Consider the following 13,604-nt stretch of genomic DNA (forward strand, 5'->3'; position numbering starts at 1 on the left):
CTGGGCTGGCTCGGTTCACCCATGGGGGGCTGGCGCCGCTCCCAGCCCCATGAATAGGGGTCCCAGGCCCCGAGTCCCAGCAGCTGCTGCAGCCGTGTGGCCCACTGGCACCACCCCCACAGGCCGCTGCACTGTGAAAGTGTGTGAGGCAAGTGCCCGCGAGCCCGCCCCCCCGCAGCTCGACCCCTCCTGCCCAGGCCTCACTGCGGCTGGTGCCGAGAGCCCTGTGGAAATGGCCTCAGCTAGCAAGCGGGCGGCGCGGCTCTGCGGGGCTCTCTCAGTGCCCCACACCCCCAGGGCGGTGCTGCAGCCCGACTCAGGCCTGGCCGGCTGCAGCGAGTGAGGGCATTTCACTGCAATTCCAGGTGTGCAGAGGCCCAGGGCAGCATCCCCCATGGGGCAGCTAGGGCCCAGCGCCCCACACACGCGCCCCACAGCCCCGAGCAGAGTTCAGTAGAATTTAATGACTCAAGACAAACACCAACTTTATACAAAGTGAGGGGGAGCAGCGGCTGGCGGGAGGGGGGCAAGGGCTCCGCCTGGGGAGAATCGAGGGAGACAGCAGCAGTCGGATCCCCGGGGCTGGAGAACGCGATTCCAGAGAATGCGCCAATGCACGGGAGAAGGGGGCACACGCCCTGGGGGCGGCTGCTGGGCCTGGGCAGGCAGCTGCTGGCTCTAGCACCCGTTGGCAGAGGCACCTGCCTTCCTCTCACCCCGCCCAGCCTGAGCTGGCAGAATGCAGCAGGGCCGGGCTGGGACCCCCCCGTGCCAGGCTCCCACGGCTGCATGGGTGCGGGCACCATGGGGACCCTGTCAACAGCAAGGCAAGGAGAGTAGGCAAAGCCGCCATCGGCAGGCCCAGCCCCTGGAGAGGGAGCCTGCCCCACACCTATCCTGCCAACTACCATGGCAGGGAGCTGCCAGGCCCCAGGGAACAGGGAGGAGCCCCAGTTCCAGCCCCACAAAGGAGCAGCAGGGTCTGTTCCCATGTGGGCCACAGGCCGATGGAGGATTGGGGCCAGGTGATCCCCAGCGAGCTGCCCCAGGCCAATGCAGCCCTGGGCCCTCCTACCCCTACCACTGCCTGGCAGCCAATGAAACCGTTACCCGGCAGGGGCCGAGAGGAAAGTGCTTGAGCAGGGCCAGGGCAGGCACCTCCGGCAAGGGGCAGGAGGCCACAGAACAGCCCCTTGCACATCCACCCCCGCCAGCAGCCAGCTGCGCCTCAGTCGACTTCCTCCATGTTGCTGTAGGAGGGGGTGGGGCACTCTGCGGGGCTGGCAAAGCGATCTGGGAGCCCGGCGGGGGGCGGTGGGGGGCCTCCTTCGGGGGCGGCAGTGGAGCCGAACGACTCGGGGTTCATGCCCTGCAAACAGAACAAGGAGGTCAGAGAGGGCAGCCCGGCCCCCAGCCCCCCCTTCACACCTGCATGCCCATGGTGCAGGGCCAGGCTGAGGCCGCAGCGAGCACAGGCCAGCGGGACGGGGGCCGAACCCAGGCTAGCTCCTACCCCCCCCCCCCAACCCCTGGGCATCAGCGTGCTAAGGGACCCCTGGGGAGGAGGGGCCCAGCGGGGCTCAGGACAGAGCCCCAGCCCAGAGAGGTGCCGTGCGCGCGCGCACACACACACAGACACACACACACACGGCAGGCCGGGCCAGCGAGCCCTGAGTGCCAGCAGCAGCCGCCTTGCACAGCAAGAACATGGCAAGGAGGCAGCAGCAGCGCTGAGAGCCCCAGAGCCAGCAGCACCTCCTGGCACCTTCCACTCCAACAGCCTGCTCCAGTGCCCTCTGCACAGCGCCGGGGGGTCGCCTTGTCTGCAGCAGGGCGGCTGTGCCAGGATGCCCAGCTGCTGCCAGGGCCAGGCCCATGCTCTCCTGAAGGCACAGACCGGGCAGCCCTGTCCAGCTTTAGCTGGAGTGCGACAGCAGGCGGTGCTGGGCCGCGAGCGCCCAGAGCTGCAGCCACGCCTCCCTGCACCACTCCAGGGAGTCTTAGCCAGCACAGGGCACCGGCGACAATGGGCCATGCCAGCGCCGCGCTCCCAGGAGGGGGTGGGAGCCGGGCGGAGGAGCCAGCCAGCACTGCAGCAGGGGAGTGCTCAAGGAACAGCCCGGGGGGCACCCTACAAGGAGGTGGGGCTCAGGCACCCAGAGCTGTCATCGCAGCATGCCGCCGGCAGGGGGCGCCCTGGGAACAGCCACGCCAGCACGAGAGGCCAACTTCCTCACTCCAAAAGGGCCGTATCCAGCCCGCGGGAATGGCCAGAGAAAGGGGGACCGAGCCCACAGCGCCGGGAGACAGACACACACGGTGCTTTAAAAGGGCCAAGCTCACAACGCTGCAAACAATTCTGAGCCCCGCAGCCGGGAGAAGAATTCTGATCAGAAACGCGACTGAGCACCGGCCTGGGCGCTCGAAAAGCCACACGCAGGGAAGGAGACTCCAACCGCGTTCAGAGGAGAAGTGGAGGCAACTCTCTGTATTACAGACATTTAAAAAAACCTACGCAGCCATTGGAAGAAAGGGGCAGTTGATAGTAATGAATATAAATCGGAAGCTAGGAACTGCGGAAACTTGGTAAGGGAAGCCAGGGGACAAGGAGAACTCTAAGGCCAGCAGAGTTAAGGCCAATAAGGAGGAGTTGAAGTGTATTAGGACCAAAGGAATCCTGCCAATGGTCCTGCGCCGTTACTAGAGGGACATGGTAGATGCAACACACACACAGAGAAGGGGGAGGTGTTGTATCAATCTCTGCTCTGTGTTTGGTGGAAAACACGTGAACACAGTCTCCTCCTCCTCCTTCCGGGCCACTCCTCTCTCGGCTGGTTTGGTTTTAAAGGTAAAGCAGGAGAAAAGCTTCGCCCCTGAATCCGCAGAAAGTTCCGCGCAGTCATTTCAGAGCATGAGCTATGTCCACGGCCGTCACCGCCTTCCGTTTAGCCCGGTCCGTGTAAGTGTCGGCATCACGGATCACATTTCCCAAGCAAACGTTCAGCCCCTCGCAGGTCAGCCCAGAACGACGCTGTACACCCCCAAGCTGAGCCACGCAGCCAGCCGCCGGCTTGGGAATCGCTTCGATATTATGGCAAAGCAGCGTCTGATGGCGTTTCACACCCTCCTCCCGGAGTCCTTTCCAGCCTCTGCTTCGTCGAGACGTGCTACTGCCCACAAACTAGTGTCTCAGGAGGGTGTTGAACAGCAGCTACTAAAGTCAGACATTTTAAAATCAGCAGGTCCAGATAACTTGCATCCAAGAGTTTGAAAAGAGCTGGCTGAGGAGCTTGCTGGGCAGTTAAGGCTGGTTTTTCAGAAGTCCTGGAGCACTGGGGAAGTTCCAGATCCCTGGAAGAAAGCTAACGCTGTAACGATTTTTAAAAAGGGTAAATGGGATGACCTGGGTAATTATAGGCCTGTCAGCCTGACATCGATCCCGGGCGGCTGGTACAGGACTTGATTAGTGCAGAACTGAAGGAGGATCGTGTCCTCAGTGCCAGTCAAGATGGGTTTGTAGAAAACATCCTGTCAAACGAACTGGATTTTCTGATGAGCTGACAAGTCTGATGGCTCAGGGCACTAGTGCTGCCGTACAGACTCCTGGAAGATGTGTGCCATGGCCTGGCAGACGAGAATGCTATCGAGTTACCAGGGCTCACTGATAGGTCTCAACGGGGCACTGCATGCAGGGAACCATCGGCGTTTCCGGTGGGGTCCTGCAGGGAGCAGTTCTTGGCCCTTCGCTAGTCAACGTTTCTGTCGGTGCCCTGGAAGAAAACAAAACCACTGGAAGTCTGCAGATGACAAACATTGGGAACAGGTCAGTGATACAGAGCAAACTGGGCTCAACCAAACAATCTCCATTTGACTCCAGCGCCAGGTAAGTGTATCCATCCAGGAACAGAGCGCGTTGGCTGTACGGGCAGGCCGAGGGGCTCGATGCTGGGAACAGGGCCTCTGAAAAGGATGGACAATCACTGAGCATAAGCTCTAAATAGGATGCTGTGGCCAAATGGGCTAATGTAGGACCCTGGGATGTATAAAGAGGGAATCTGGAGGAGGAGCAGAGAGGTGATTTTGCCTCGGTATCTGGCACTGGTGCGACTGCTGCGGGAATCCTGGGTCCAGCTCCGGTGCGCACAACGCCAGGCGGACGTTGATAAATTGCAGAGGGCTCAGAGCAGAGCCGGGAGGGTTAGAAACCTGCCCTGCAGCGAGGGAGCCGAGCGGCTCGATCTGGTTAGCTCCCCCACGAGCCGAGCCGACATGGGGAACACGGGCTCTTCAGTCTAACACGATCCTGTGGCTGGAAGTTCAAGCTAGACAAAGTCTGACGGGAAACAAGGGAGGGGAAGTAACCGTTGGGACAGTTTCCCAGGGGTCATGGTGGATTCTCCATCCCTGGAACTTCAGCACTGAAGCCTGGACGTTTCCCTCAAGGATCTGCTCTCGGCGATCGGACGAGATGGTCACAGTGGTCCCTTATGGCCTTGGACTCGGAGACACGGCTGCCCCCTGTGATCCAGAGCACCCCGCTGGGGCCGCGTCCCCTTGTGCTTCTTCAGGGCGATTCCCGGGAGGCTCCTGCCTGCATGTGGGTTTCTCCAGCCTGCCGTGACATCCCCACAGGAGCTCGGCCAGTGCCAAGGAAAGAGCACAGGAGGAGCCAGGATCCCATCCCCATGGCCTGCCTCGTGAGACCCCCAAGGGAGGGGCAGGATCTGCATTGACCGGACATGGGGCAGCTGCTTCCTTGCCAGGCTCGGGCATGGGGGGAAGCAGCATGCTAGGCCCTGCTGAACTGTGTGATGGGGGCTCCAGGACCTCACGCCCTTGGCTGGCTGCGGCTGCGCACGGAGCCACGCGGGCAGCACCCAGGGCCCCACAGTGCGCGCGCTCTGCGGCCCACTCCTCGGCTTGCCGGCCACGGCCACGCACGGAGCCACGGGGGCGGCGCCCAGGACCCCACGGCGCACGTGCGCTCTCCAGCCCGCTCCTCGGCTTGCCGGCCACGGCCACACACGGAGCCACGGGGGCGGCGCCCAGGACCCCACGGCGCACGTGCGCTCTCTAGCCCGCTCCTCGGCTTGCCGGCCACGGCCACGCACGGAGCCACGGGGGCGGCGCCCAGGACCCCACGGGCGCACGTGCGCTCTCCAGCCCGCTCCTCGGCTTGCCAGCCACGGCCACGCACGGAGCCACTGGGGCGGTGCCCAGGACCCCACGGCGCACGCGCGCTCTCCAGCCCGCTCCTCGGCCGCGCATGGAGCCACGGGGGCGGCGCCCAGGACCCCACGGCGCGCTGTGCGGCCTGCTCCTCGGCTTGCTGGCCACGGCCGCGCACGGAGCCACGCGGGCGGCGCCCAGGGCCCCACGGCGCGCGCTGTGCGGCCTGCTCCTCGGCTGCCGGCCGCGCACGGAGCCACGGGGGCGGCGTCCAGGGCCCCCCGGCGCGCCAGCACCGATTTCCCTGCCGCAGGGCCGCCTGGCCCTAGCTTGCGGGACCCTCCCTTTCTTTTCTAACGGAGCTGGGTGAGGATAAGCCAAAACTACAGGCCAAGAGCAAGACCCTACAGCTCCTACTGACCCAGAGCTGCCCCTTGCCCCCATGGCAGGTCCCTGGAACTTGAACTGACCAGGCCCAAGACCCAGAGGGGCGGGTGCCAGGGCGGAGACTCTTCCTCCTCGTGAGGACAGAGGAGCCGTGGCTCAGCACTGGGCCGGAAGCCAGACCCCCCTTCCTCGGCTGGCGGGGGTCTCCCTCACTGACTCCAGCCAAGGGTCAGCCCTCGAGCCGTGTGCCAAGGCCCCAAGCAGCAGACGCCGCCAGGCGCCCGCGTTGTGTCTGTGCTGCCAAGAGTGCTGAAGGCAAAGCCCCGGCCCTGCGAAGCCAGCCAAGTGCCACGGGCACGGCACGGCCCAGGCCAGGGCCTGCTGTGCCCCTGCCTCGCTCCAGGGCTTGCCCACCCCCGCCAGCGCAGCCGCATGCAGCGCTGCATTCGCAGGTGTGGGACAGCCAGGTCTTTGCCATCGCCTGCCGTACACCAGACTACTGGCCTGGGCTGCATCGGGCAGGGGCGCAGCGCACAAATCCGGACAGAACGCCATGCACCCCGAGCCACGCTGAGCGACCCGCCCCCGGGCACCCCACAGCGCCACTCTGCACATCAGACTCCTCCTAGCTCAGCCCACATCCCTCTGCAGCGTTAGCAGGGCTCCTCTCCCCCCAGCCCAGCCCAGCCCAGCGCACGCCTGCTCGGAGCCCCAGTTCCCCACCTGCCCTGGCGCTTGGCAGGCCCTGTTCTCAGCGGAGCTGCAGCGTGGGGTGGGCTGGCTCTGCCATGCAGCTCTCAGGCCCGCAGGCTGGGCAGCAGCACGGGCGTGAGGAGCAGCCCAAGGACGGCTGAGCAGAGTGCGGCACGCGGTGGCGCGACTACGGCAGAGATGGGGGTCTGGTGCCAGTTCCCTCGGCCCCTGGCGAGTCATTCCCTGCTGCAGAGAAAGGAGACGGGCACCGCATGGCTGGGACAGCCCGGCTTTATTCAGATGGTCCATACAGTACACAACGGAGGGCCCTTTGCTGCCATCCTGGCAGGAACTTGTCTCCCTGGGCCCAGCGCCAGGCGGGCTTTCCCCAGGCAGGGCAGGGAGACTGGACCGTGGCCGATGCTCAGCCCACCCGGGCCGTGGGACTCCCGGCCAGCACACCACACGGGGGCAGAGCAGGCAGACCTGCTGCACACTGGGGACTATTAGTCACAAGGCCGCAGCCAGCAGGCCAATCGTCAGGGAGGCAGCCAAGTCCAGCGGGCATGAGTCTGTGTGTGACGGGCCCTGAGGCCAGCCACCTCCGGGCAGCACCACGCCTGGAGCCACGGGCACCCCAGCATGCCAGGAGCAGAGCCCACGGCTAGCACGAGGGAGCGCTAGGCTCAGCGGGAGATCGCTCTGCACCAGTCCCAGCCTCACTACTGCTTGGCCATCCCCGGGGCCAGCAGCACCAGCAGTGATCCGACCTCCCAGGCTAGGAGCACGCTGCAGGCCCAGCTGCGCTCCGCTGGTCTGCCGTTCCGGCTGCTAGCACCCCGGAGCACATGCTGCCGGAGGGCGGCCCCGGCCGACGGGCAGAGCAGCCTGGAGAGTCCCCGCTCCCCAGGAGCCGGACGGAGCCTGGCCGCGTACGCTGCAGAGCGGGACCCTGCAAGGAAGGCTGCCCGGCGAGGTCTCCATGGTGGGCATCACGGCAGCAGGGCTCACTCCAGCACCTACCTGGCGAGGTGTCCCAATGCCCTTGGCACAGAGCAGCCCTCGCCAGGGCGGCTGGAACTGGTCAGGGCTGCCCTCCCAGCGCCTATCTCCAGCGGCTCTGGGAGATGAGGGGGTAGAAGACATTTAGGAAGAGTGCCACAATGGCTGCCATGGTGCCCAGCACAACGTATCGGAGGCAGCCTTCGTCAGCGTGCTGCCGGGCGGCCTGGCTTGCCTTCTGGCCACGGGGCCGGCAGGGCGTCCTGGCATGCCTCCTGTGAGCCTCGGGCTCCTCATCCTCTTCGGCCTCCAGTTCCTGCCAGATCAGAGAAGCCTGCGATGTGGAAACCTGCGTCAGCACTTGGGGAGAGCACACCAAGCAACCCATCTCGGCATCCCCCACCGGGCGCAGCTTGGCCACTGAGCGGCCAGCCAGCCCCCGCCCCCCCCCGGCCACCAGCACTCGCAGCCTGTGATCCGGGCAGCCAGCGGGCCCCGTGCCGTCTCCCCTCCCTGGGCTCCAGCTGCAGGCAGACAGGCACTACGCAGGGTCAGTGTCTCAGTGGGCTCGGAGTGAGCCAAGGAGCCAGGCAGGCGGCCAGTCGAGGCTGCTTTGCAGGATGGCATCTCCCGGCGCCCAGCAGTGACTCAGTAATCCTAGACCAGCGGCTCCAGGAGCGCGGGGCACAGGCGCCCGCCAATCACCAAATGCAAGAGGATCAGACGACAGCCAGTCAGAGCCCAGCTTTTGCAGGTGGGAACCGAGAGAATCAGTCAGACGACCGCCAATCACAGGAGGATTATTCCTAGGGATGGCCAATTGCAGCCACAGAAGAGCTTGGAGCAGCCAGTCACAGTTCAGTTTCTACAGGTGGGCACTGAGTGCCCAGGATGGCGGCGGTGACCTGGGGGAGCAGCCTGGCGCCTCCTGCTGCTTGCAGATGGGAATCCGAGCAGCCGCACGCTGCAGGCAGCCGTGAGAGGAGGTGCTGGGGATCCCCTGCACGCCGCCCCAGCGGGCACCTCGCACTGCTCCCCTGCCCTGCCTCCAGCTGGCGAGAGCTTCCCTGGCCGTCGCTGATCCGCAGAGACTGGGTGAGTTCCTCTCCTTAGCCGCTGCTGTGCCCACAGATCTGGGCCTGCTCAGTACAGGGCCCTCGGTGCTCCGGGGCAGGAGCCACGCAGCCAGCCGGGCTCCCACCTGCAGCAGCCGCTCCAGGCCCCGACCACGAGCGCTGAGCCCCACGCGAGGAGCTGGGCGAGGAGCCAGCCTGGCACGGGGTGTGCCAGGCGCCAAGCCAAGCCAGTATCTGGGAAGCGCCCCTCCGAGCCCATGCCGGGCAGGGGGGCAGCAAGTGGCCAGCAGCCTGGCTGAGTGGCACCATCTCCTGGCACGGACAGAAGCGGCGCAGGGCGGCGGGTCTCTGGGCAGCGGTGCACAGGCCAGGAAGGGGAACCTGGGGCCAGGCCTCCTGCTGCTCACACCAGGAGCCGCAGCACCGGCTGCCCGTCTCCCCTGCGCTGGCGGCTGAGCCCGCTCCACAGCTGGCTGCCACCTCGGCATCCCAGCTGCTCGCTCAAGGCGACCCCCTCACTGGGGTCACCAGGGATTCAGGCTCCGTAACTCTCACAGGGGCCTTCTGGGCTCCCCGCAGTGCAGCTCCGAGGATGGAAGGGCCCTGCTGCCCCCTCGCCTGCCGCGCTCTGCCCCGCCCCTTGGGCTCCCCAGCTCCTCTCACGTGGTGCCTGCGCCAGCCTGGGGCCGCACCCCCCCTTCTCCCTCAAAGCCCCCCGATGGGCGAGCGGCTGGCAGGCGACCCGCACAGGTACCGCAGCTCTCACCTGGCCGGCGGCTGGCTCGGCGGTGGCGGCCAGGTCTGGCCGGTGCTCCGGGGGGCGCCCCACGGGGGAGTTCCGCCGGCGGTAGAAGAGGACGTACGCGTATCTCGTCACCACCTGGCTCTCGTCCACTGTGGTCACCGTGCTGTCGTCAAAGAGCCGCCAGCCTGCGGGGAGAGGAGAGCGGGGTCAGCGAGCGGCCTGCCCAGCCCCCTCCTGGGCAGGGCGCGGCCCAGCCTGGCTCCTCACCCACGTCGCTGCGCTGGCTGGTCTTGTCGCTGGGCAGCCGGGCGTAGGCCGTGTAGTGCCCGCCGATCATCCCGCCGTAGTGATTGATCACCGCATACAGGTCGTACATGGGCTGCTGCTGCTCCTCCTTCTGCCCAATGCAGAACTTGCTCAAGTCCAGGCTCCTGGGGAGACGAGGGAACCATGAGCCCCGGCCCGGCCCCGGCCTGCCCCACCTCGGCTCCCACCGCCCCGGCCCAGCCCCACCTCGGCTCCCACCCCCCCGGCCCGGCCCTGGCCCAGCCCCCACCTCGGCTCCCACCCCCCCCGGCCTGCCCCACCTCGGCTCCCGGCCTGGCCTGGCCCAGCGCCCACCTCGGCTCCCACCCCGGCCCAGCCCTGGCCTGGCCCAGTCTCAGCCCTCCTGGGCGCCCATCCCGGCCTGCCCCCACCTCGTCCCATCCCCGGCCTGCCCCACCTCGGCTCCCACCCGCGGCCCGGCCCCACCTCGGCTCCCACCCCGCAGCCCGGCCCCGGCCTGCCCCCACCTTGGCTCCCACCCCCCCCGGCCTGCCCCCACCTCGGCTCCCGGCCCGGCCCCGGCCCAACCCCACCTCGGCTCCCACCCCGGCCCGGCCCGGGCCCAGCCCCACCTCGGCTCCCACCCCGTGGCCCGACCCCGGCCTGCTCCACCTCAGCTCCCGGCCCGGCCCTGGCCCAGCCCCCACCTCGGCTCCCACCCCGGCCCCGGCCCGGCCCAGCCCCACCTCGGCTCCCGGCCCGGCCCGGCCCGGCCCAGCCCCACCTCGGCTCCCGGCCCGGCCCGGCCCGGCCTGCCCCCACCTCGGCTCCCACCCCCCCGGCCTGGCCCCCGCCCAGCCCCCACCTCGGCTCCTGGCCGGCCCGGCCCAGTCTCAATGCTCCTGGCCCGGCCATGGAGCCCCTGCCCGTCCCCGGCCCAGCCCCACCTCGGCTCCCACCGCCCCGTCCCGGGCCCAGCCTCCACCTCGGCTCCCGGCCCGCCCAAGCCTCAACGCTCCTGGGGAGACGAGGCAACCATGAGAGGCCGCTCCTGCCGCTGGCCTGGTGGCCCCCCTCAGCAGCCCCAAGCCTGGCCGGAGCTCGGTGCCCGGGGCCAGAGGCTCACCGGACCGGGAAGTCCACCATATCGTTGATCTTGTCCCTCCAGATGAAGCTGCGGAAGGAGAAGCGCTTGAGCTGGATGATGAGCACGTTGGGCAGGCGCCAGAGCATGAGCTGCTTGGAGGCCTCGCGATGCTGCTTGCACTTGGGGCAGTACCTGGGGGGGCAGGGCCGGTTAGGCTGCAGCTGGGCTCCCCCTGCCCCTCCCCCGAGAGCCCATGGCGGGGGCTCCCCGCCCGGCGGAGCGGTGAGCGAAGGGGTGGCACAGCCAGGGGCAGGCCTGGGGCGGAGCAGTACAGCCCCACAGCATGTGGAGTCACTGCCCCCTCCCAGGCCCAGGCCCAGGGCCAGAGCCCGTCACCAGCCTCCCCCAGCCCAGGGCAGGCAGGGACCCCAGCGCAGAGCCGGCCCCTCCTCACCACGCTTCCTCGGGCGCCAGCACTTCCGGCTTGGTGAAGAGCTTGAGGCACTGGCCTAGCGTGAAGTGGCCGGCCCTGGCCGCCTCGCTGGCCGAGCCCGGGTCCTCCACACACTCCAGCTCCTTGGACTCCACCAGCACAAACTCCTTCAGGCGCTCGTTGTTCTGCCACACCAGGGCCAGGGAGCAGTCGTCCGTCAGCTCCAGCGGGGCATCGCCTGCAATGGCCAGGGGCTCAGACGCCAGCCCCCCGCCCCAGGGGCTCAGACGCCAGCCCCCCGCCCCAGGGGCTCAGACGCCAGCCCCCCGCCCCAGGGGCTCAGACGCCAGCCCCCCGCCCCAGGGGCTCAGACGCCAGCCCCCCGCCCAGGGGCTCTCAGACGCCAGCCCCGGCCCCACTGCTCCCTGCCAGGGGCTCAGACGCCAGCCCCCCCAGGCCAGCCCCCACTGCTCCCAGCCTGGGGCTCAGACGCCAGCCCCCCGGGCCGCCCCCCACTGCTCCCAGCCAGGGTCTCAGACGCCAGCCCCCCGCCCCAGGGGCTCAGACGCCAGCCCCCCGGGCCGCCCCCCACTGCTCCCAGCCAGGGGCTCAGACGCCAGCCCCCCGCCCCAGGGGCTCAGACACCAGCCCCCCGCCCCAGGGGCGCAGATGCCAGCCGCCCCAGGCCAGCCCCCACTGCTCCCAGCCAGGGGCTCAGACGCCAGCCCCCCGGGCCGCCCCCCACTGCTCCCAGCCAGGGGCTCAGACGCCAGCCCCCCGGGCCGCCCCCCACTGCTCCCAGCCAGGGGCTCAGACGCCAGCCCCCCGCCCCAGGGGCTCAGACGCCAGCCCCCCGCCCCAGGGGCTCAGACGCCAGCCCCCATGGGCCGCCCCCCACTGCTCCCAGCCAGGGGCTCAGACGCCAGCCCCCCACCCCAGGGGCTCAGACGCCAGCCCCCACTGCTCCCAGCCAGGGGCTCAGACGCCAGCCCCCACGGGCCGCCCCCCACTGCTCCCAGCCAGGGGCTCAGACGCCAGCCCCCTGGGCCGCCCCCCACTGCTCCCAGCCAGGGGCTCAGACGCCAGCCCCTCACCCCAGGGGCTCAGACGCCAGCCCCCCGGGCCGCCCCCCATTGCTCCCAGCCAGGGGCTCAGACGCCCGCCCCCCGGCCCAGGGGCTCAGACGCCAGCCCCCCGGCCCAGGGGCTCAGACGCCAGCCCCCCGGCCCCCAACACACACCCCAGGGCCCAACCAGTGGCGGGGAAGGGGGAGAGCTGCCCTAGCATCAGGCTCTCCTCCTCCCGGCTGGAAACTAGCAACCAATGGCTGCCAGGCAGGGCTGCCATTCCCCTCCCTGCTGCTGCCCCGGGGAAGGGAGGAGCGGCCAGCCCGCCTGGGGCTCCCAATCAAAGTCATGCAGTGTGGCTGTGCCCAGGACCCAGGTGCCACGGGGTGCAGATGGAAATCTGCTCAGCCTCAGGACCTGCAGCGTGTGCGCCGGCCGGGAGAAGAACCAAGGCGTCTGGGCTGCGGCTCTGCGTTTCCTCCCCCGTGCATGGGTGCTGAGCTCTGCCCTGCGGAGGAGAGCTCCGGCCCCGCCTGCGCTGGGTGCTCAAGGAGCGCACTGCCCGGGCAGGCAGCGGTGAGGGCACCTCCGGGGAGGTTGCCAGGCAAGCAGAACTGCGGGGCCCCAAGGGTGGGGCGGGCCGGGCTCACCTTTCTCCTCCAGCTTGTGCTCTCGGCTGGCTCCGTCGATCGTGTTGATGTAGAACTGGGCGGCGTGAGCACTGAGCACGTCGGGCGCATGCTGGTATCCGGGGACGGCAGCTGGGGACAGGCAAAGGCAGCCGCTCAGGGAGTGCTCAGCGGCAGGGCCCCCGTGCTGCAGGAGCCTCTCCTCTGCGGGCACATGGGGCACTTCCAGAGGGGAACAGTTCTGCTGCCCCGGGGGCACTGTGGGTACCAAGCGCTCCCTCCGCCAGGGTAGATCATCACCGCCGTTCCCTGGTGGGCCAGGAGCTGCCCCGCAGCAGCCGGGGACAGGGGAGCTGGGCTAGGAGACGTTTCCCTTTGCCTCCCCGTGGTCCTGCGGCAGGGTCGAGTGCCAGCTGGCTGGGACGGCCTCCTCCAGCAGGTCAGAGCAGTGGGATGGGAAGGCAAGGGGCTCTGCTGGCAGTGCTGCCCTATGAGTGCCCTGGGCAGCAGGAAGGGCTGCCATCCCTGGGGCTGCCTGGGGCATCCCCTCGTACGGAGCTGGCGAGCCCGGGCACCGGAGGGGCTGGCGGGGTTGTGCTGGCCTGCGCCAGGAAGGCAGTGGGGCTGGGGACACCGAGCAGCCCTGGGGCTCCTACCTTCAGGCTTGGGGCCTCGCTCGTAGGACGGCTCCTTCGCCCAGCAGCCCTCGCCCTGCGCCTCCAGGGAGTGCTCAGAGCAGCCCGAGTCCGAGCTGAGCGCGGAACTCCTGGGCACTGCGCTGGCCTCCCCCAGCTCCGGGTGCAGCTCCGGGGTGGATAGCTGGGGCTCCTGCCGGTGAGGGGCCCTGTCTGCATCCCCCGCCTCTGGGGCTGGGGGGGCAGCCCCACAGCTACTCCTCGCAGGCAGGTCCAGCTTCTCGGGGAGCAGGGGCTGCGGGCCCAGCTGGAAAGGAGGCTGGAACACGCTGACCGAGTACCTTGCGGGAGGGAAGAGCCGTCAGAGCCGGGGGGCTGCGAACAGAGCTGCAGAGCCCAGAAGAGTACACGCCC

General features: G+C 68.5%; 1 protein-coding gene across 6 annotated transcripts in view; it reads right to left on the reverse strand.

Annotated features, from left to right (window-relative positions):
* Window positions 1-444: 444 nt before the first annotated feature.
* The window catches only part of USP19 (ubiquitin specific peptidase 19), a 33,868-nt gene continuing 20,708 nt past the window's right edge, over window positions 445-13,604 (reverse strand). For 5 of the 6 annotated variants that reach the window (XM_039547857.1, XM_039547856.1, XM_039547853.1 and 2 more), the window contains 7 exons: window positions 13,212-13,531; window positions 12,577-12,687; window positions 10,881-11,097; window positions 10,466-10,618; window positions 9,340-9,503; window positions 9,094-9,257; window positions 7,176-7,585 (listed from right to left, as the gene is read on the reverse strand). In XM_039547857.1, coding sequence (XP_039403791.1) covers window positions 7,355-7,585; window positions 9,094-9,257; window positions 9,340-9,503; window positions 10,466-10,618; window positions 10,881-11,097; window positions 12,577-12,687; window positions 13,212-13,531 — 1,360 coding nt within the window. In that variant the 3' untranslated portion in view covers window positions 7,176-7,354. Of the gene's footprint in view, window positions 1,370-7,175; window positions 7,586-9,093; window positions 9,258-9,339; window positions 9,504-10,465; window positions 10,619-10,880; window positions 11,098-12,576; window positions 12,688-13,211; window positions 13,532-13,604 lie in introns of those variants that run through there. The other variant, XM_039547855.1, reaches the window with a different exon arrangement.

This window comes from Mauremys reevesii, linkage group 7 (assembly GCF_016161935.1).
Source record: "Mauremys reevesii isolate NIE-2019 linkage group 7, ASM1616193v1, whole genome shotgun sequence".
NCBI classification, from domain to species: Eukaryota; Metazoa; Chordata; order Testudines; family Geoemydidae; genus Mauremys; species Mauremys reevesii.